The 24018-nt window shown below is 43.7% G+C and overlaps 1 protein-coding gene across 9 annotated transcripts in view; it reads left to right on the top strand.

Annotated features, from left to right (window-relative positions):
• The window catches only part of LOC115145578 (type II inositol 3,4-bisphosphate 4-phosphatase-like), a 406180-nt gene that overhangs the window by 338166 nt on the left and 43996 nt on the right, over positions 1 to 24018 (top strand). For all 9 annotated transcript variants that reach the window (XM_065003896.1, XM_065003895.1, XM_065003893.1 and 6 more), the window contains 2 exons: positions 13394 to 13747; positions 15575 to 15722. In XM_065003896.1, the coding sequence (XP_064859968.1) occupies positions 13394 to 13747; positions 15575 to 15722 (502 nt within the window). The remainder of the gene's footprint in view (positions 1 to 13393; positions 13748 to 15574; positions 15723 to 24018) is intronic.

Genomic DNA, 24018 nt, shown 5'->3' with positions numbered 1-24018 from the left:
CAATGGAGCTCAAAGGTACCTGGGTGCAGGAATGGTGCTGGGCTGAATGTCACCATCTGGATGTGTGTAGCACCACAGGGGAGCTCATTTTGGAGCTCTTCCCTCCTGCTGTGCTAGTGTGTAATCAGGCAAGGTGAAGCCTGGTAGGTGAAGCCTGGTAGGTGAAGCCTGGTAAGTGAAGCCTGGGAGGTGAAGCCTGGGAGGTGAAGCCTGGGAGGTGAAGCCTGGTAGGTGAAGCCTGGGAGGTGAAGCCTGGGAGGCGAAGCCTGGGAGGTGAGCTACCAGGGGGATTAAAACTGGAGCTATTTGTAGGAAATCTCCTTTACAGTGACTGAGTGTGAACATGTGTTTTGCCTCAGAGATGATTGTTTATACTGTATTTTGTTGGATATATTTGGCTGCAGCAAGTGTATTTTAGTGACCTGAAGTTGCCCTTCAAGCGTACTGTCACCTACTACAAAACATCTGCCGTGAAGACATCTAGCTCTAGGGTTAAACACACCCCAAACACACACACACCTCTCGTCATACCCACTGTCCATAACTCATCATTAAAACGCCAAAGCCAACTCAAGTGAATTGCGAGTCGACGAGCGCAGAGTTTTATGGACAAGACACTTGGTGTTTTATCCGTGTAATTATGAATTACATCTGGTGCTGTCAGATTTGCAATCTGCTGCAGTGAGTGAGTGAGAGATTGTTTTTGCCACAGTGGAGTAGAGCCCAATCAGACAGCTTAATTGGTACATTCTCTCTGTCACCGCTTCCCCTCATCCTTGATTAGACACGCAGGCGGCCTGGTCAGCACCGGCCCTGCTCCTCTGATTGGAACTTCAAACTTTGTGTGTCTCTGTCTCGGTTATTGGATGTGTGTGGGTGGTGGGTGGAATGAGGGAGGCTTGTGGTAGGGTGTGTACGGGGAAATATATAGTTGGATGGGGAGATTGATTGATGGTTGTCCGTTGGATAGTTGTTCATGTCATATGCATGAGTAGTCTGTCATTGAATGTGTGTTTGCACATTTGCTTATAGTGCTGAGTTCACCCTAAGTAGCTCATCTATCATTTATTTATTTTATTTATTTTTTTACACTTTTTATTTCACCTTTATTTAACCAGGTAGGCCAGTTGAGAACAAGTTCTCATTTACATTATTGATCATCCGTAGTCCACCTAGCAAAACCACATATTCAGCACACAATTTTCATCATATAATGTATGATCCTGGATCAATTAGGTCGTCTACCCATAGCGTTTCCACGGAAACTCTCAAAACACACACTCACTCACACACACAGCCATGCTGGCTCCCTGGGTTGGTGTGTGTCCACTGTCCAGACAGATAGATGTGGAGTTTCGGTAGGGAGGGAGGGAGGGAGGGAGAGAGCGAGAGCGAGAGAGACAGACAGAGCCCTAATGAAAGCACAGAGAGGTTTGATCCACAGTCACATTACTCACCAAGGACAGCTCCCACTGCCAGTGTCTCACACAGAGACTTCTCCTCCAGAGAGTCTGGGAGTGAGATGAGCAGTGGGGGGAGAAGTTAGCCTGGGATCCAAACGGATTATTTCACCATTTTGAGCTTGGATTCAAGGCTATGGAGGAGGGTTGTCACTGGGCCGGGTGGATGCTGTGACTCCCCTTAGGGAAAGGGATAGGGGGGAGTTTAAAACAGAAAACCCACACTATGAAACAACAAAAAAGATCTACAATGATCTACGGGTTCTCAGATGCTGTGTTATTACTGCTACTGCTGCTATTGGTGGTGATGATGGTGATGATGATGATCAGTGAAAGAACGATGCATCAATTAATTTCCTGCCTTCTGGGAACTGGTGCTTATATCCAAAAGCGCGGAATACCTATTACTATGATCTTCTATGCATTACTTCAGTATAAGAGGATTACCTTATTTGGGCAGAAAAACGTCTTGTGTTAAATTACATTGGATACGGCGTGCCTACCAGGCATACCTACCAGGTGTGCCTACCAGGCGTACCTACCAGGTGTGCCTACCGGGCGTACCTACCAGGCATGGCTATGAGGTCATACACCTCTCCCAGCCTATATCTAGAACTTTCCATTCAACATCTTTCTCCTCTCTGTACATGTTTCTCCTTTAATAAAGTAGGAAGTACCATACATGCACTACCGGTCAAAAGTTTTAGAACACCTACTCATTCCAGAGTTTTTCTTTATTTTTTACTATTTTCTACATTGTAGAATAGTAGTGAAGACATTACAACTTTGAAATAACACATATGGAATCATGTATTAACGAAAAAAGTGTTTAAAAAATCCAAATCTATTTCATATTCTTCAAATAGCCACCCTTTGCCTTGACAGCTTTGCACACTCTTGGCATTCTCTCAACCAGCTTCATGGCATAGTCACCTGGAATGCATTTCAATTAACAGGTGTGCTTTCTTAAAAGTTAATTTGTGGAATTTCTTTCCTTCTTAATGCGTTTGAGCCAATCAGTTGTGTTGTGACAAGGTAGGGGTGGTATATAGAAGATAGCCCTATTTGGGAAAAGACCAAGTCCATATTATGGCAAGAACAGCTCAAATAATCAAAGAGAAATGACAGTCCATCATTACTTTAAGACATGAAGGTCAGTCAATGCGGACAATGTCAAGAACTCTGAAAGTTTCTTCAAGTGCAGTCGCAAAAACCATCAAGCGCTATGATGAAACTGGCTGTCATGAGGACCGCCACAGGAAAGGAAGACCCAGAGTTACCTCTGCTGTAGAGGGTAAGTTCATTAGAGTTACCAGCCTCAGAAATCTCAGCCCAAATAAATGCTTAATTGTCGAAATGCTACAAAGAACCCACTACTAAAGGACACCAATGAGAAGAAGAGACTTGCCTGGGCCAAGAAACATGAGCAATGGACATTAGATCGGTGGAAATTTGTAGTTTGGTCTGGAGTCCAAATTGGAGATTTTTGGTTCCAACTGCTGTGAGACGCAGAGTAGGTGAACGGATGATCTCCGCATGTGTATTTCCCACCGTAAGGCATAGAGGAGGTAGTGTGATGATGCTTTGCTAGTGACACTGTGATTTATTTAGAATTCAAGGCACACTTAACCAGCATGGCTACCACAGCATTCTGCAGCGATACGCCATCCCATCTGGTTTGCGCTTAGTGGGACTATCATTTGTTTTTCAATAGGACAATGACCCAACACACCTCCAGGCTGTGTAAGGGCTGTTTTACCAAGAAGGAGAGTGATGGAGTGCTGCATCAGATGACCTGGCCTCCACAATCCCCCGACCTCATCCAAATGAAGATGGTTTGTGATGAGTCAGACCGCAGAGTGAGGGAAAAGCAGCCAACAAGTGCTCAGCATATGTGGGAAATCCTTCAAGGCTGTTGGAAAAGGATCCCAGGTGAAAAAGAAAGAAAAACCCTTGAATGAGTAGGTGTTCTTAAGCTTTTGACCGGTAGTGTAGGTTTGCAAAGGGAGGGTATAATACTGGAAAGTGTATCAGTAAACCACCAGACTTTTGGTAGCTTTCAAGGTTTTGGGAGAATTTTATACAGGTACTTCAGATTATCGCAGGTGTCTGTAATTATCTCTGGCCCTCTGTGTGGCCTTATCACATGTGAACATATATAAAATAATAAGATTTTAAAAAATATTTATAGAATGACAAAGATGTAAAACATTATCCTAAATATAAACCATCAACTTAGTGAATTCCATTGGTGTGGGTTTCAGCATGAAATATTCTTGATATATATATATTTTTAATTTCCATAGTTACCATAGATGACCTGTTAATTTCCATAGTTACCGTAGATGACCTGTTAATTTCCATAGTTACCATAGATGACCTGTTAATTACCAGCGTTACCGTAGACGACCTGTTAATTTCCATAGTTACCTTAGATGACCTGTTAATTTCCATAGTTACCATAGATGCCCTGTTAATTTCCATAGTTACCATAGATGACCTGTTAATTTCCATAGTTACCATAGACGACCTGTTAATTACCAGCGTTACCATAGACAACCTGTTAATTTCCATAGTTACCATAGACAACCTGTTAATTTCCATAGTTACCATAGATGACCTGTTAATTTCCATAGTTACCATAGATGACCTGTTAATTTCCATAGTTACCATAGATGACCTGTTAATTTCCATAGTTACCGTAGACGACCTGTTAATTACCAGCGTTACCGTAGACAACCTGTTAATTTCCATAGTTACCATAGACGACCTGTTAATTTCCATAGTTACCATAGATGACCTGTTAATTTCCATAGTTACCATAGATGACCTGTTCATTTCCATAGTTACCGTAGACGACCTGTTAATTACCAGCGTTACCATAGATGACCTGTTATTTACCAGAGTTACCATAGATGACCTGTTAATTTCCATAGTTACCATAGATGACCTGTTAATTTCCATATTTACCGTAGACGACCTGTTAATTACCAGCGTTACCATAGATGACCTGTTATTTACCAGAGTTACCATAGATGACCTGTTAATTTCCATAGTTACCATAGATGACCTGTTAATTTCCATAGTTACCATAGATGACCTGTTAATTTCCATAGTTACCGTAGATGACCTGTTAATTTACATAGTTACCATAGATGACCTGTTAATTTCCATAGTTACCATAGATTACCTGTTAATTACCAGCGTTACCGTAGACAACCTGTTAATTTCCATAGTTACCATAGATGACCTGTTAATTTCCATAGTTACCATAGATGACCTGTTAATTTCCATAGTTACCATAGATGACCTGTTAATTTCCATAGTTACCGTAGACGACCTGTTAATTACCAGCGTTACCGTAGACAACCTGTTAATTTCCATAGTTACCATATATGACCTGTTAATTTCCATAGTTACCATAGATGACCTGTTAATTTCCATAGTTACCGTAGACGACCTGTTAATTACCAGCGTTACCATAGATGACCTGTTATTTACCAGAGTTACCATAGATGACCTGTTAATTTCCATAGTTACCATAGATGAGCTGTTAATTTCCATAGTTACCATAGATGAGCTGTTAATTTCCATAGTTACCATAGATGACCTGTTAATTTCCATAGTTACCATAGATGACCTGTTAATTTCCATAGTTACCATAGATGACCTGTTAATTTCCATAGTTACCGTAGACGACCTGTTAATTACCAGCGTTACCGTAGACAACCTGTTAATTTCCATAGTTACCATAGATGACCTGTTAATTTCCATAGTTACCATAGATGACCTGTTAATTTCCATAGTTACCATAGATGACCTGTTAATTTCCATAGTTACCGTAGACGACCTGTTAATTACCAGCGTTACCGTAGACAACCTGTTAATTTCCATAGTTACCATAGATGACCTGTTAATTTCCACAGTTACCATAGATGACCTGTTAATTTCCATAGTTACCGTAGACGACCTGTTAATTACCAGCGTTACCATAGATGACCTGTTAATTACCAGAGATACCATAGATGACCTGTTAATTACCAGCGTTACCGTAGACGACCTGTTAATTGCCAGCGTTACCGTAGACAACCTGTTAATTGCCAGCATTCCCGTAGACGACCTGTTAATTGCCAGCGTTACCGTATACGACCTGTTAATTGCCAGCGTTACCGAAGATTCCAGTAACTTTGGTAAATGACCAGTAGATTTATAACCCTAATCATACAGTATAGTACAGACAACTCCTCTCATCCTCTTCAAATAAGCGGTGAGTGTATAGCCTTGCAGTTTTTTTGTCTACTTTAGATCAAAGATTCAGTATCACACATAAAAACCACTCCTCCAACCATAAGCATTTCACCTCTGACTTTTTTCCCTCAGTTGAGATCACAGATGTATTGAAGAACACAATGTTTCTTTCTCTCAGGGGATTTCTGGTCCTTAGTTCTCCACAGTAGGTGAGGGTGAGAACCAGAGTGAAATGAAGTTCTCACCTGAGATTGAGAGGTGAGCAAAAGTAGGATAAGATAACAAAGCGAGCGATTTGAAATGTGTTTTTCTTTCACCAGAGACAGTTTAAACCAAGTCCTAGATTAGAACACACATTCATCTGATATTGTACCGTGTGTTTAGTGGACTCGCTGTCTGAGAAACCCTGAGAGTTTCTCTGTCAGACGCAACACCTTCAAATGCACCACACAGCACAGTATAGACAATCCTCCCCTAAGAATGGTTCACTACTTTCAAATCTACCCGAAATGCAAACAACTGAGAGAGAGAATAAACCTGGAGACTATCAACTATCTGAGTCATTGTGAGTTAGTCTATTAGAATATCAACTATCAACTATAGTCTATTAGAATATCAACTATCAACTATAGTCTATTAGAATATCAACTATCTGAGTCATTGTGAGTTAGTCTATTAGAATATCAACTATCAACTATAGTCTATTAGAATATCAACTATCTGAGTCATTGTGAGTTAGTCTATTAGAATATCAACTATCAACTATAGTCTATTAGAATATCAACTATCTGAGTCATTGTGAGTTAGTCTATTAGAATATCAACTATCAACTATAGTCTATTAGAATATCAACTATCAACTATAGTCTATTAGAATATCAACTATCAACTATAGTCTATTAGAATATCAACTATCTGAGTCATTGTGAGTTAGTCTATTAGAATATCAACTATCAACTATAGTCTATTAGAATATCAACTATCTGAGTCATTGTGAGTTAGTCTATTAGAATATCAACTATCAACTATAGTCTATTAGAATATCAACTATCAACTATAGTCTATTAGAATATCAACTATCAACTATAGTCTATTAGAATATCAACTATCAACTATAGTCTATTAGAATATCAACTATCAACTATAGTCTATTAGAATATCAACTATCAACTATAGTCTATTAGAATATCAACTATCTGAGTCATTGTGAGTTAGTCTATTAGAATATCAACTATCAACTATAGTCTATTAGAATATCAACTATCAACTATAGTCTATTAGAATATCAACTATCAACTATAGTCTATTAGAATATCAACTATCTGAGTCATTGTGAGTTAGTCTATTAGAATATCAACTATCAACTATAGTCTATTAGAATATCAACTATCTGAGTCATTGTGAGTTAGTCTATTAGAATATCAACTATCAACTATAGTCTATTAGAATATCAACTATCAACTATAGTCTATTAGAATATCAACTATCAACTATAGTCTATTAGAATATCAACTATCAACTATAGTCTATTAGAATATCAACTATCAACTATAGTCTATTAGAATATCAACTATCAACTATAGTCTATTAGAATATCAACTATCTGAGTCATTGTGAGTTAGTCTATTAGAATATCAACTATCAACTATAGTCTATTAGAATATCAACTATCAACTATAGTCTATTAGAATATCAACTATCAACTATAGTCTATTAGAATATCAACTATCAACTATAGTCTATTAGAATATCAACTATCAACTATAGTCTATTAGAATATCAACTATCAACTATAGTCTATTAGAATATCAACTATCAACTATAGTCTATTAGAATATCAACTATCAACTATAGTCTATTAGAATATCAACTAACTCACAATGACTCAGATAGTTGATATTCTAATAGACTAACTCACAATGACTCAGATAGTTGATATTCTAATAGACTAACTCACAATGACTCAGATAGTTGATATTCTAATAGACTAACTCACAATGACTCAGATAGTTGATATTCTAATAGACTAACTCACAATGACTCAGATAGTTGATATTCTAATAGACTAACTCACAATGACTCAGATAGTTGATATTCTAATAGACTAACTCACAATGACTCAGATAGTTGATATTCTAATAGACTAACACACAATGACTCAGATAGTTGATATTCTAATAGACTAACTCACAATGACTCAGATAGTCATTGTGAGTTAGTCTATTAGAATATCAACTATCTGAGTCAATGTGGAAGCCAATGAAAACGAAATGTCTTCCATCGATTGCAAATGAACGTCGTGGAAGATAAGCACATATCTGTTTGAATATGGATTTTGGCATTTTAAGTTCCTTTTGGGTTTTTGTGGGAGTTTTGATCCTATTGAGGTTTTTTGCTTCACTGATTTGTGTGTGGGGTTGGATTGTTTGGAAGTGTGTGGGGTTGGATTGTTTGGAAGTGTGTGGGGTTGGATTGTGGGGAAGTGTGTGGGGTTGGGTTGTGGGGAAGTGTGTGGGTTTGGGTTGTGGGGAAGTGTGTGGGGTTGGATTGTGGGGAAGTGTGTGGGGAAGTGTGTGGGGTTGGATTGTGGGGAAGTGTGTGGGGTTGGATTGTTTGGAAGTGTGTGGGGTTGGGTTGTGGGGAAGTGTGTGGGGTTGGATTGTGGGGTTGGGTTGTGGGGAAGTGTGTGGGGTTGGGTTGTGGGGAAGTGTGTGAGGTTGGGTTGTGGGGAAGTGTGTGGGGTTGGATTGTGGGGAAGTGTGTGGGGTTGGATTGTTTGGAAGTGTGTGGGGTTGGGTTGTGGGGAAGTGTGTGGGGTTGGATTGTGGGGAAGTGTGTGGGGTTGGGTTGTGGGGAAGTGTATGGGGTTGGGTTGTGGGGAAGTGTGTGGGGTTGGATTGTTTGGAAGTGTGTGGGGTTGGGTTGTGGGGAAGTGTGTGGGGTTGGGTTGTGGGGAAGTGTGTGAGGTTGGATTGTTTGGAAGTGTGTGGGGTTGGGTTGTGGGGAAGTGTGTGGGGTTGGATTGTGGGGAAGTGTGTGGGGTTGGGTTGTGGGGAAGTGTGTGAGGTTGGGTTGTGGGGAAGTGTGTGGGGTTGGATTGTGGGGAAGTGTGTGGGGTTGGATTGTTTGGAAGTGTGTGAGGTTGGGTTGTTTGGAAGTGTGTGAGGTTGGGTTGTTTGGAAGTGTGTGAGGTTGGGTTGTGGGGAAGTGTGTGAGATTGGATTGTGGGGAAGTGTGTGAGATTGGATTGTGGGGAAGTGTGTGAGATTGGATTGTGGGGAAGTGTGTGAGGTTGGATTGTTTGGAAGTGTGTGAGGTTGGATTGTTTGGAAGTGTGTGGGGTTGGATTGTGGGGAAGTGTGTGAGATTGGATTGTGGGGAAGTGTGTGGGGTTGGGTTGTGGGGAAGTGTGTGGGGTTGGATTGTGGGGTTGGGTTGTGGGGAAGTGTGTGAGGTTGGGTTGTGGGGAAGTGTGTGGGGTTGGATTGTGGGGAAGTGTGTGAGATTGGATTGTGGGGAAGTGTGTGGGGTTGGGTTGTGGGGAAGTGTGTGGGGTTGGATTGTGGGGAAGTGTGTGGGGTTGGGTTGTGGGGAAGTGTGTGAGGTTGGGTTGTGGGGAAGTATGTGGGGTTGGATTGTGGGGAAGTGTGTGGGGTTGGGTTGTGGGGAAGTGTGTGGGGTTGGATTGTGGGGAAGTGTGTGGGGTTGGATTGTGGGGAAGTGTGTGGGGTTGGATTGTTTGGAAGTGTGTGGGGTTGGGTTGTGGGGAAGTGTGTGGGGATGGATTGTTTGGAAGTGTGTGAGGTTGGGTTGTTTGAAAGTGTGTGAGATTGGATTGTGGGGAAGTGTGTGAGATTGGATTGTGGGGAAGTGTGTGAGATTGGATTGTGGGGAAGTGTGTGAGGTTGGATTGTTTGGAAGTGTGTGTGGTTGGATTGTGGGGAAGTGTGTGAGATTGGATTGTGGGGAAGTGTGTGGGGTTGGGTTGTGGGGAAGTGTGTGGGGTTGGATTGTGGGGAAGTGTGTGGGGTTGGATTGTGGGGAAGTGTGTGGGGTTGGATTGTGGGGAAGTGTGTGGGGTTGGGTTGTGGGGAAGTGTGTGGGGTTGGATTGTGGGGAAGTGTGTGAGGTTGGATTGTGGGGAAGTGTGTGAGGTTGGGTTGTGGGGAAGTGTGTGGGGTTGGGTTGTGGGGAAGTGTGTGGGGTTGGATTGTGGGGAAGTGTGTGGGGTGGTGTTGTGGGGAAGTGTGTGGGGTTGGATTGTTTGGAAGTGTGTGGGGTTGGATTGTTTGGAAGTGTGTGAGGTTGGGTTGTGGGGAAGTGTGTGGGGTTGGGTTGTGGGGAAGTGTGTGGGGTTGGATTGTGGGGAAGTGTGTGAGGTTGGATTGTTTGGAAGTGTGTGAGGTTGGATTGTTTGGAAGTGTGTGAGGTTGGGTTGTGGGGAAGTGTGTGAGGTTGGATTGTTTGGAAGTGTGTGAGGTTGGGTTGTGGGGAAGTGTGTGGGGTTGGGTTGCGGGGAAGTGTGTGAGGTTGGATTGTTTGGAAGTGTGTGAGGTTGGATTGTTTGGAAGTGTGTGAGGTTGGATTGTTTGGAAGTGTGTGAGGTTGGATTGTTTGGAAGTGTGTGAGGTTGGATTGTTTGGAAGTGTGTGAGGTTGGATTGTTTGGAAGTGTGTGGGGTTGGATTGTGGGGAAGTGTGTGGGTTGGATTGTGGGGAAGTGTGTGGGGTTGGATTGTGGGGAAGTGTGTGGGGTTGGGTTGTGGGGAAGTGTGTGGGGTTGGATTGTGGGGAAGTGTGTGGGGTTGGATTGTGGGGAAGTGTGTGGGGTTGGATTGTGGGGAAGTGTGTGGGGTTGGATTGTGGGGAAGTGTGTGGGGTTGGATTGTGGGGAAGTGTGGGTTGGATTGTGGGGAAGTGTGTGGGGTTGGATTGTGGGGAAGTGTGTGGGGGTTGGATTGTGGGGAAGTGTGTGGGGTTGGATTGTGGGGAAGTGTGTGGGGTTGGATTGTGGGGAAGTGTGTGGGGTTGGATTGTGGGGAAGTGTGTGGGGTTGGGTTGTGGGGAAGTGTGTGGGGTTGGATTGTGGGGAAGTGTGTGGGGTTGGATTGTGGGGAAGTGTGTGGGGTTGGGTTGTGGGGAAGTGTGTGGGGTTGGATTGTTTGGAAGTGTGTGGGGTTGGGTTGTGGGGAAGTGTGTGGGGTTGGGTTGTGGGGAAGTGTGTGGGTTGGATTGTGGGGAAGTGTGTGAGGTTGGATTGTTTGGAAGTGTGTGAGGTTGGATTGTTTGGAAGTGTGTGAGGTTGGGTTGTGGGGAAGTGTGTGGGGTTGGGTTGTGGGGAAGTGTGTGGGGTTGGATTGTGGGGAAGTGTGTGGGGTTGGATTGTTTGGAAGTGTGTGGGGTTGGATTGTTTGGAAGTGTGTGGGGTTGGGTTGTGGGGAAGTGTGTGGGGTTGGGTTGTGGGGAAGTGTGTGGGGTTGGATTGTGGGGAAGTGTGTGAGGTTGGATTGTTTGGAAGTGTGTGAGGTTGGATTGTTTGGAAGTGTGTGAGGTTGGGTTGTGGGGAAGTTGGATTGTTTGGAGTGTGAGGTTGGATTGTTTGGAAGTGTGGAGTTGGATTGTTTGGAAGTGTGTGAGGGTTGGAGTGTTGAGGTTGGATTGTTTGGAAGTGTGTGAGGTTGGATTGTGGGGAAGTGTGTGAGGTTGGGTTGGATTGTTGGATTGTTTGGAAGTGTGTGGGGTTGGGTTGTGGGGAAGTGGATTGTTTGGGTTGGATTGTGGGGAGTTGGATTGTTTGGAAGTGTTGGTTGGATTGTGGGGAAGTGTGTGGGGTTGGATTGTGGGGAAGTGTGTGGGGTTGGATTGTGGGGAAGTGTGTGGGGTTGGATTGTGGGGAAGTGTGTGGGGGGATTGGATTGTGGGGAAGTGTGTGGGGTTGGATTGTGGGGAAGTGTGTGGGGTTGGATTGTGGGGAAGTGTGTGGGGTTGGATTGTGGGGAAGTGTGTGGGGTTGGATTGTGGGGAAGTGTGTGGGGTTGGATTGTGGGGAAGTGTGTGGGGTTGGATTGTGGGGAAGTGTGTGGGGTTGGATTGTGGGGAAGTGTGTGGGGTTGGATTGTGGGGAAGTGTGTGGGGTTGGGTTGTGGGGAAGTGTGTGCATGCGAGTATCCGTGTTGATAAAGTTTTCTCCTAATTGAAGTAAATGTGAACTTGCACCAAATGTTAATCAAGTTATGTATTTCAATCCAGAGTTATACCGCCCTAAAATGATTCATTGACAGTTATAATGTAATCTATTTACTGTACATGATGCAGCTAGTGAATGGAGGCAGTTAGTGAATGGAATGGAATCCCACTCTGTTACTGTTTGTTCACACATGTACTATTCAACCACCACCATAACCCTGTATGACATGGCCCTACAAGAAAGGCTGTCTGCCAAAACCAGGCCTCTATGACTCCCAGCGCTAGCAGGGTTTTTTGTTCTGTTCAGTTAATATACAGACATACAGGTTGTTCCTTATCAGATCACTTTGCCAGATATAAAGCTGAAACAGATCCCTGAAAACACAGAGGTCTTCCAGGAGCAACTACAGTCTAGATAGCCACTGAGGGACAAAGACACCATTCTCCAGTCTCACACTGTTTCCGTACAAGCCCTCCAACATCCAAAGTGCCACCTACCCCTCTCTCACCTCAGAGATTCCTCTCTCTCACCCCAGAGAGGTAAACAGATTCCTCTCTACCCTCTCACCTCAGAGAGGTAAACAGATTCCTCTCTACCCTCTCACCTCAGAGAGGTAAACAGATTCCTCTCTACCCTCTCACCTCAGAGAGGTACACAGATTCCTCTCTACCCTCTCTCACCTCAGAGAGGTGCACAGACTCCTCTCTACCCTCTCTCACCTCAGAGAGGAGAGACGCTCCAGGTGGGTTTTGTTTACTAACGTATGCCGCATTCATTTGTTCAATCTCTCATTGGTTCTCTTGTTCGCCTGTTCAAAGGATCTCTGCTCATGTGTCATATTAGACTGCATGTGGTTTGCTGTGGTAATAGAATTGCTTATTGCGATGCTAACTCAATTATTCCTGAGAGCCCTTATCTGTGGTGCCGGGGTACGAGCCGTCTTGGCTCTGGATGATCATCAGCATTCAGCAGCTTGTGAATTTGAGAACAAAGGAGGTAGCTACCCCTCGGAGGCGAGAGGGCTCACCGAGGAGTAATTGAATTGTTTCTTGTTGTTGACGTTGTTGCCGGTGCCTGGCGCCGGCGCTGGCGAACACGGTGGGGAAGGCTAGCGAGGAGGAAAGCTAATCTTCCATCACTCCTTCATTTTACTAGCCCGCTAAACACACACACACACACACACACACACACACACACACACACACACACACACACACACACACACACACACACACACACACACACACACACAGACACAGACACAGACACAGACACACACACACACACAGACACAGACACTCAGTTTTTGATGAACTCCTCTCACTCTCCCCTGTTCTCTGGCACTCTCATTCACCCTCTCTCTCTTTTTCATTCGGCCTCCCTTTATCTCGCTCTCTCCTTTCCTCTCTCTCGCTCTGTCTCTGTCTGTATTTCTCCCTACCTCACCACCCTCCCATCCCACTCATTCAATCTACCTCTCTTCCCTCTGATTTCTTGCAGACGGAGCAGTTTGTGCATGCGCTCAAAGACGAGCTGGTGAAGAGCGCCTTGCTGGCCCTCCACGCTGCACAGCCCGGCTATGTTACGAAGAACCAGAACCAGACCCTGCCAGGCCACCAGGGTCACAGCCACCAGAACCACCCTAGTCCCAGCCAGAGGGGTCAACAAGGCCAGAGTCCACCCCAGAACCCAGGCCACAGTCCTGGGCAGCCATCGGCTACAGACAGCCCTGTGGTGGTGTGTAATAATGTGGATGGTGGCTCCCAGACGGCTCCCATCAGAGAAGACGGGCAGGCACCTCTGAAGCGCCAGGACTCCATACCGTGCCATAAGGAGTACGACGAGGAGGAATGGGCAAGTCCTGCTGTTTCTATGCCATCCTCTCACTCTGTGTCTACTCTGCTCTGTCTGTCTGTGGGTCTCAATCTCTGTCCCCCTTCTTCCTCTCTCTCAATTCAATTCAAGGGCTGTAATGGCATGGGAAACATGTTAACATTGCCAAAACAAGTGAAATAAACAATAAAAAAATGAACACTAAACATTACGCTCAAAGACGTTCCAGAAGAATAAAGACATTTCAAATGTATATTATGTACAGTGTTGTAACAATGTGCAAATAGTTAAAGTGCAAAAAGGAAAATAATCCAAATATAAAAATGGGTTGTATTTACAATGGTGTTTGTTCTTCACTGGTTGCCCTTTTCTTGTGGCAACAGGTCACAAATCTTGCTGCTGTCATGGTACACTGGTATTTCACCCAATAGTTCATCAAAATTGGACTTGTTTTCAAATTCTTTGTGGGTCTGTTTTAATCTGAGGGAAATATGCGTCTCTAATATTGTCATACATTTGGCAGAAGGTTAGGAAGTGCAGCTCAGTTTCCACATCATTGTGTGGGCAATGTGCACATAGCCTGTCTTCTCTTGAGAGCCATGTCTGCCTACGGCAGCCTTTCTCAATAGCAATGCTATGCTCACTGAGTCTGTACATAGTTAAAGCTCACTCACTCTCTCTGTTTGTCTTTCTCTCTGTCTCTCTCTATCGCTCTCTCACTCTCTCTGTCTCTGTCACTCTCTCTGTCTCTCTCACTCTCAGTCTCTCTCTCTCTCTCTCTTTGCCAGTGCAAGTTGTGTTAGTATCAGTTACAGAAGTCTTAAGAAACGGTGTGTGCGCGTGCCGTGTGTGTGTGCGCGTGCCGTGCAGGCTAATAGAAACGATGGGGACTCAGTCCAATGAAGCCAGAGCTGACAGCAGGGATTTAGCCGGAGTCACACACTACAATTCCTAATCAGCCATCAAACAACTGTCTGCCTTTGAGAAGAGTTCAAAAACACTCACCTCTGAGACAAAGGACATCCAAACTGCACTCCAACACACACACACTAAGCCATGCTTGGCAAGCCTAATTACTTTCCCCAACAGGCAGAAAGTGAATAAATCAATTTAAAAAGGTGGGTATTATGAGGACAATGCGAAACAGGAGTTTGGAGGCTTTTCACTCCAAAGTAGAAAAGCACTTTGAGAGTTATCTCTTCAAGCAGGCTGCAATTGCCATCTACTGAGAGTAGAGAAACTCTTCATAGTGCTTCTGTGACCGATTTGATTTTGAGACAATGAGAGTTAAAGGCTAGTAGAACTCTGGGCTTTGAACAGCCAACGTCCAATCATACTCAAACCCACTGTAGTGGCCCAAGGCAGAGATATACATCCATATTTAACATGGTTGATATTATTTATTACATTCTATGTTTTGGGATCAAATAGTACCTTGAACATCGTGGTTCGCTAACAGACAGGTGTGGAACATGGATTGGTCTTCCAGACAGATCACATGGGGCGGCAGGTAGCCTAGTGGTTAGAGCGTTGGACTAGTAAGGGAAAGGTTAAAAGATTGAATCCCCGAGCTGACAAGATAAAAATCTGTCGTTCTGCCCCTGAACAAGGCAGTTAACCCACTGTTCCTTGGCCGTCATTGTAAATAGGTCTTAACTGACTTGCCTAGTTATATAAAATAAAAATAAACATGCAGATTGACATCTTTCCTTTACACACACACACTAACACACACACACACGCACACACGCACGCACGCACGCACGCACGCACGCACGCACGCACGCAGGCACACACACACACACACACACAGAGGCCAGGTGCTGATGTTGTGTTTGTCTCCTCTAGGACAGGGTGTGGGCCGACGTGGCGAAGAGCCTCAACTGTGTCATCGCCATGGTGGACAAGCTCCAGGAGCAGGAACCAATCAACAACAACCAGGAACAACCAATCCCTAAGCAGGTCCTGGCTGACGTCATCACCTCTCACAACCCCGGTAAGAGTTTCACCGCTGAATGTGTCGTATATCAAAGAGTGACTCAAGTAAGAGTTAACAGAAAAACACGGCTCTACACCCATAACAATGTCCTATAGCCTAGTCCCAGATCTATTGGTGTTGTCTTGCCATGTTGAGATCGCCTACATACAGTTATATAGTCCTGCAATACCAACCAGAAAGACTTCCATAGAGTCCTGGATGTATCTAGATGGCACAAGCTCTCGTCCTCGGTCTTAACTCCTTCTCACCATAGGGTGGCAGTCACGTCCCACGACAGCCAGTATTTGGTCTGCACAAAATCTGCACACACACACACACTCAGACTCTCAGAAATGACAGAATGAAGCACAGGAGGTTGGTGGCACCTTAGTCGGGGAGGACGGGCTCGTGGTAATGACCGGAGCATACAGCTAACTACATCATACGCGTGATGCCATTCTATTCGCTCCGTTCCAGCCATTATTATGAGCCCTCCTCCCCTCAGCAGCCTCCACTGGAACTAAGGTAAGAAGGAGAGAGTGCATAAATAACCACAGAGAAGTGGAGCAAGGACCTCTTGTTATTCACACCCAGACGTTATCTCCCCTGCATCCAATCAAATCCTCTCTCAGGCCTCTGCTCAGACGAGGGCGTGTCGTGTCTCTACTAATGCCAAGTGGTTGGCAGAATGGTACAAGCTTAAGCCTGACTGGGCAAAGGTGTTGGCTCCCGTATCAGGATAGTGTGCGTGTGCATGTTGGTGAATCATTACTGTGTTTGGCAGCCGATCTAGTGACACGTCTTTGTCCAAACATTCACAGAGGTAAGCAGGACCTGCAGCATTTTATTAAGGTAGAGAACAGACACAGAGGTAAGCAGGACCTGCAGCATTTTATTAAGGTAGAGAACAGACACAGAGGTAAGCAGGACCTACAGCATTTTATTAAGGTAGAGAACAGACACAGAGGTAAGCAGGACCTACAGCATTTTATTAAGGTAGAGAACAGACACAGAGGTAAGCAGGACCTACAGCATTTTATTAAGGTAGAGAACAGACACAGAGAGTAAGCAGGAAGCATTTTATTAAGGTAGAGAACAGACACTAAGCAGGCAGCATTTTATTAAGGTAGAGAACAGACACAGAGGTAAGCAGGACCTACAGCATTTTATTAAGGTAGAGAACAGACACAGAGGTAAGCAGGACCTACAGCATTTTATTAAGGTAGAGAACAGACACAGAGGTAAGCAGGACCTACAGCATTTTATTAAGGTAGAGAACAGACACAGAGGTAAGCAGGACCTACAGCATTTTATTAAGGTAGAGAACAGACACAGACCTGCAGTAAGCAGGACCTGCAGCATTTTATTAAGGTAGAGAACAGACACAGAGAGTAAGCAGGACCTGCAGCATTTTATTAAGGTAGAGAACAGACACAGAGGTAAGCAGGACCTACAGCATTTTATTAAGGTAGAGAACAGACACAGAGGTAAGCAGGACCTGCAGCATTTTATTAAGGTAGAGAACAGACACAGAGGTAAGCAGGACCTGCAGCATTTTATTAAGGTAGAGAACAGACACAGAGAGTAAGCAGGACCTGCAGCATTTTATTAAGGTAGAGAACAGACACAGAGTAAGTAAGCATTTTATTAAGGTAGAGAACAGACCTAAGCAGGACCTGCAGCATTTTATTAAGGTAGAGAACAGACACAGAGGTAAGCAGGACCTACAGCATTTTATTAAGGTAGAGAACAGACACAGGGAGTAAGCAGGACCTACAGCATTTTATTAAGGTAGAGAACAGACACAGAGGTAAGCAGGACCTGCAGCATTTTATTAAGGTAGAGAACAGACACAGAGAGTAAGCAGGACCTACAGCATTTTATTAAGGTAGAGAACAGGACACATTTTATTAAGGTAGAGAGAGTAAGCAGGACCTGCAGCATTTTATTAAGGTAGAGAACAGACACAGAGGTAAGCAGGACCTGCAGCATTTTATTAAGGTAGAGAACAGACACAGAGAGTAAGCAGGACCTGCAGCATTTTATTAAGGTAGAGAACAGACACAGAGAGTAAGCAGGACCTGCAGCATTTTATTAAGGTAGAGAACAGACACAGCAGAGGTAAGCAGGACCTGCAGCATTTTATTAAGGTAGAGAACAGACACAGAGGTAAGCAGGACCTACAGCATTTTATTAAGGTAGAGAACAGACACAGGAGTAAGCAGGACCATGCAGCATTTTATTAAGGTAGAGAACAGACACAGAGGTAAGCAGGACCTGCAGCATTTTATTAAGGTAGAGAACAGACACAGAGAGTAAGCAGGACCTACAGCATTTTATTAAGGTAGAGAACAGACACAGAGAGTAAGCAGGACCTGCAGCATTTTATTAAGGTAGAGAACAGACACAGAGAGTAAGCAGGACCACAGCATTTTATTAAGGTAGAGAACAGACACAGGACAGGACCTGCAGCATTTTATTAAGGTAGAGAACAGACACAGAGGTAAGCAGGACCTGCAGCATTTTATTAGGTAGAGAACAGACACAGAGGTAAGCAGGACCTGCAGCATTTTATTAAGGTAGAGAACAGACACAGAGAGTAAGCAGGACCTGCAGCATTTTATTAAGGTAGAGAACAGACACAGAGGTAAGCAGGACCTACAGCATTTTATTAAGGTAGAGAACAGACACAGAGGTAAGCAGGACCTACAGCATTTTATTAAGGTAGAGAACAGACACAGAGAGTAAGCAGGACCTGCAGCATTTTATTAAGGTAGAGAACAGACACAGAGGTAAGCAGGACCTACAGCATTTTATTAAGGTAGAGAACAGACACATGGAGTAAGCAGGACCTACAGCATTTTATTAAGGTAGAGAACAGACACAGAGGTAAGCAGGACCTGCAGCATTTTATTAAGGTAGAGAACAGACACAGAGGTAAGCAGGACCTGCAGCATTTTATTAAGGTAGAGAACAGACACAGAGGTAAGCAGGACCTGCAGCATTTTATTAGGTAGAGGACACAGAGAACAGACAGCAGTAGAGAACAGACACAGAGTAAGCAGGACCTACAGCATTTTATTAAGGTAGAGAACAGACACAGAGGTAAGCAGGACCTACAGCATTTTATTAAGGTAGAGAACAGACACAGAGGTAAGCAGGACCTGCAGCATTTTATTAAGGTAGAGAACAGACACAGAGGTAAGCAGGACCTACAGCATTTTATTAAGGTAGAGAACAGACACAGAGGTAAGCAGGACCTGCAGCATTTTATTAAGGTAGAGAACAGACACAGAGGTAAGCAGGACCTGCAGCATTTTATTAAGGTAGAGAACAGACACAGAGGTAAGCAGGACCTACAGCATTTTATTAAGGTAGAGAACAGACACAGAGGTAAGCAGGACCTGCAGCATTTTATTAAGGTAGAGAACAGACACAGAGAGTAAGCAGGACCTACAGCATTTTATTAAGGTAGAGAACAGACACAGAGGTAAGCAGGACCTACAGCATTTTATTAAGGTAGAGAACAGACACAGAGGTAAGCAGGACCTACAGCATTTTATTAAGGTAGAGAACAGACACAGGGAGTAAGCAGGACCTACAGCATTTTATTAAGGTAGAGAACAGACACAGAGGTAAGCAGGACCTGCAGCATTTTATTAAGGTAGAGAACAGACACAGAGGTAAGCAGGACCTACAGCATTTTATTAAGGTAGAGAACAGACACAGAGGTAAGCAGGACCTGCAGCATTTTATTAAGGTAGAGAACAGACACAGAGGTAAGCAGGACCTACAGCATTTTATTAAGGTAGAGAACAGACACAGAGAGTAAGCAGGACCTGCAGCATTTTATTAAGGTAGAGAACAGACACAGAGAGTAAGCAGGACCTACAGCATTTTATTAAGGTAGAGAACAGACACAGAGGTAAGCAGGACCTACAGCATTTTATTAAGGTAGAGAACAGACACAGAGGTAAGCAGGACCTACAGCATTTTATTAAGGTAGAGTAAGCAGGACCTACAGCATTTTATTAAGGTAGAGAACAGACACAGAGAGTAAGCAGGACCTACAGCATTTTATTAAGGTAGAGAACAGACACAGAGGTAAGCAGGACCTACAGCATTTTATTAAGGTAGAGAACAGACACAGAGGTAAGCAGGACCTACAGCATTTTATTAAGGTAGAGAACAGACACAGAGGTAAGCAGGACCTACAGCATTTTATTAAGGTAGAGAACAGACACAGAGAGTAAGCAGGACCTACAGCATTTTATTAAGGTAGAGAACAGACACAGAGGTAAGCAGGACCTACAGCATTTTATTAAGGTAGAGAACAGACACAGAGAGTAAGCAGGACCTGCAGCATTTTATTAAGGTAGAGAACAGACACAGAGGTAAGCAGGACCTGCAGCATTTTATTAAGGTAGAGAACAGACACAGCGAGTAAGCAGGACCTACAGCATTTTATTAAGGTAGAGAACAGACACAGAGGTAAGCAGGACCTGCAGCATTTTATTAAGGTAGAGAACAGACACAGAGGTAAGCAGGACCTGCAGCATTTTATTAAGGAACAGACACAGAGGAACAGACAGCATTTTATTAAGGTAGAGAACAGACACAGAGTAAGCAGGACCTACAGCATTTTATTAAGGTAGAGAACAGACACAGAGAGTAAGCAGGACCTACAGCATTTTATTAAGGTAGAGAACAGACACAGAGAGTAAGCAGGACCTGCAGCATTTTATTAAGGTAGAGAACAGACACAGAGGTAAGCAGGACCTACAGCATTTTATTAAGGTAGAGAACAGACACAGAGGTAAGCAGGACCTGCAGCATTTTATTAAGGTAGAGAACAGACACAGAGGTAAGCAGGACCTGCAGCATTTTATTAAGGTAGAGAACAGACACAGTAAGAGGACCTAAGCAGGACCTGCAGCATTTTATTAAGGTAGAGAACAGACACAGAGAGTAAGCAGGACCTGCAGCATTTTATTAAGGTAGAGAACAGACACAGGGAGTAAGCAGGACCTACAGCATTTTATTAAGGTAGAGAACAGACACAGAGGTAAGCAGGACCTACAGCATTTTATTAAGGTAGAGAACAGACACAGAGACACAGAGGTAAGCAGGACCTACAGCATTTTATTAAGGTAGAGAACAGACACAGAGGTAAGCAGGACCTGCAGCATTTTATTAAGGTAGAGAACAGACACAGAGGTAAGCAGGACCTACAGCATTTTATTAAGGTAGAGAACAGACACAGAGAGTAAGCAGGACCTGCAGCATTTTATTAAGGTAGAGAACAGACACAGAGAGTAAGCAGGACCTACAGCATTTTATTAAGGTAGAGAACAGACACCTAGAGAACAGACACAGAGGAGTAAGCAGGACCTACAGCATTTTATTAAGGTAGAGAACAGACACAGAGAGTAAGCAGGACCTACAGCATTTTATTAAGGTAGAGAACAGACACAGAGGTAAGCAGGACCTGCAGCATTTTATTAAGGTAGAGAACAGACACAGAGGTAAGCAGGACCTACAGCATTTTATTAAGGTAGAGAACAGACACAGAGAGTAAGCAGGACCTACAGCATTTTATTAAGGTAGAGTAAGCAGGACCTACAGCATTTTATTAAGGTAGAGAACAGACACAGAGGTAAGCAGGACCTACAGCATTTTATTAAGGTAGAGAACAGACACAGGTAGCAGGACCTACAGCATTTTAAGGTAGAGAACAGACACAGGGAGTAAGCAGGACCTAAGCAGGACCAGCATTTTATTAAGGTAGAGAACAGACACAGAGGTAAGCAGGACCTACAGCATTTTATTAAGGTAGAGAACAGACACAGAGGTAAGCAGGACCTACAGCATTTTATTAAGGTAGAGAACAGACACAGAGAGTAAGCAGGACCTACAGCATTTTATTAAGGTAGAGAACAGACACAGGGAGTAAGCAGGACCTACAGCATTTTATTAAGGTAGAGAACAGACACAGAGGTAAGCAGGACCTACAGCATTTTATTAAGGTAGAGAACAGACACAGAGGTAAGCAGGACCTACAGCATTTTATTAAGGTAGAGAACAGACACAGAGAGTAAGCAGGACCTGCAGCATTTTATTAAGGTAGAGAACAGACACAGAGGTAAGCAGGACCTACAGCATTTTATTAAGGTAGAGAACAGACACAGAGAGTAAGCAGGACCTACAGCATTTTATTAAGGTAGAGAACAGACACAGAGAGTAAGCAGGACCTGCAGCAGCATTTTATTAAGGTAGAGAACAGACACAGAGAGTAAGCAGGACCTACAGCATTTTATTAAGGTAGAGAACAGACACAGAGTAAGTAAGCAGGACCTGCAGCATTTTATTAAGGTAGAGAACAGACACAGAGGTAAGCAGGACCTGCAGCATTTTATTAAGGTAGAGAACAGACACAGAGGTAAGCAGGACCTGCAGCATTTTATTAAGGTAGAGAACAGACACAGAGGTAAGCAGGACCTGCAGCATTTTATTAAGGTAGAGAACAGACACAGAGGTAAGCAGGACCTACAGCATTTTATTAAGGTAGAGAACAGACACAGAGGTAAGCAGGACCTACAGCATTTTATTAAGGTAGAGAACAGACACAGAGAGTAAGCAGGACCTGCAGCATTTTATTAAGGTAGAGAACAGACACAGAGAGTAAGCAGGACCTGCAGCATTTTATTAAGGTAGAGAACAGACACAGAGGTAAGCAGGACCTACAGCATTTTATTAAGGTAGAGAACAGACACAGAAAGCAGGACAGCATTTTATTAAGGTAGAGAACAGACACAGAGTAAGCAGGACCTACAGCATTTTATTAAGGTAGAGAACAGACACAGACCTGCAGCATTTTATTAAGGTAGAGAACAGACACAGTAAGCAGGACCTACAGCATTTTATTAAGGTAGAGAACAGACACAGAGAGTAAGCAGGACCTACAGCATTTTATTAAGGTAGAGAACAGACACAGAGGTAAGCAGGACCTGCAGCATTTTATTAAGGTAGAGAACAGACACAGAGGTAAGCAGGACCTACAGCATTTTATTAAGGTAGAGAACAGACACAGAGGTAAGCAGGACCTGCAGCATTTTATTAAGGTAGAGAACAGACACAGAGAGTAAGCAGGACCTGCAGCATTTTATTAAGGTAGAGAACAGACACAGAGAGTAAGCAGGACCTGCAGCATTTTATTAAGGTAGAGAACAGACACAGAGGTAAGCAGGACCTGCAGCATTTTATTAAGGTAGAGAACAGACACAGAGGTAAGCAGGACCTACAGCATTTTATTAAGGTAGAGAACAGACACAGAGGTAAGCAGGACCTACAGCATTTTATTAAGGTAGAGAACAGACACAGAGGTAAGCAGGACCTGCAGCATTTTATTAAGGTAGAGAACAGACACAGAGGTAAGCAGGACCTACAGCATTTTATTAAGGTAGAGAACAGACACAGAGAGTAAGCAGGACCTACAGCATTTTATTAAGGTAGAGAACAGACACAGAGAGTAAGCAGGACCTGCAGCATTTTATTAAGGTAGAGAACAGACACAACAGAGGTAGAGAACACACAGAGGTAAGCAGGACCTGCAGCAGAGAGTAAGCAGGACCTACAGCATTTTATTTTGCAGCATTTTATTAAGGTAGAGAACAGACACAGAGGTAAGCAGGACCTACAGCATTTTATTAAGGTAGAGAACAGACACAGAGAGTAAGCAGGACCTGCAGCATTTTATTAAGGTAGAGAACAGACACAGAGCAGGTACAGCATTTTAAGCAGGACCTGCAGCATTTTATTAAGGTAGAGAACAGACACAGAGGTAAGCAGGACCTGCAGCATTTTATTAAGGTAGAGAACAGACACAGAGAGTAAGCAGGACCTGCAGCAGGACCTGCAGCATTTTATTAAGGTAGAGAACAGACACAGAGGTAAGCAGGACCTACAGCATTTTATTAAGGTAGAGAACAGACAACAGGACACAGAGAGAACAGACACAGAGTAAGCAGGACCTACAGCATTTTATTAAGGTAGAGAACAGACACACAGAGGACCTACAGTAAGCAGGACCTGCAGCATTTTATTAAGGTAGAGAACAGACACAGAGGTAAGCAGGACCTACAGCATTTTATTAAGGTAGAGAACAGACACAGAGAGTAAGCAGGACCTACAGCATTTTATTAAGGTAGAGAACAGACACAGAGAGTAAGCAGGACCTGCAGCATTTTATTAAGGTAGAGAACAGACACAGAGGTAAGCAGGACCTACAGCATTTTATTAAGGTAGAGAACAGACA

Source organism: Oncorhynchus nerka, linkage group LG18 (assembly GCF_034236695.1).
Source record: "Oncorhynchus nerka isolate Pitt River linkage group LG18, Oner_Uvic_2.0, whole genome shotgun sequence".
Lineage (NCBI taxonomy): Eukaryota > Metazoa > Chordata > Actinopteri > Salmoniformes > Salmonidae > Oncorhynchus > Oncorhynchus nerka.
The sequence above is the reverse complement of the archived record's forward strand: the minus strand, read 5'-3'. Positions and strand labels throughout refer to the sequence as shown.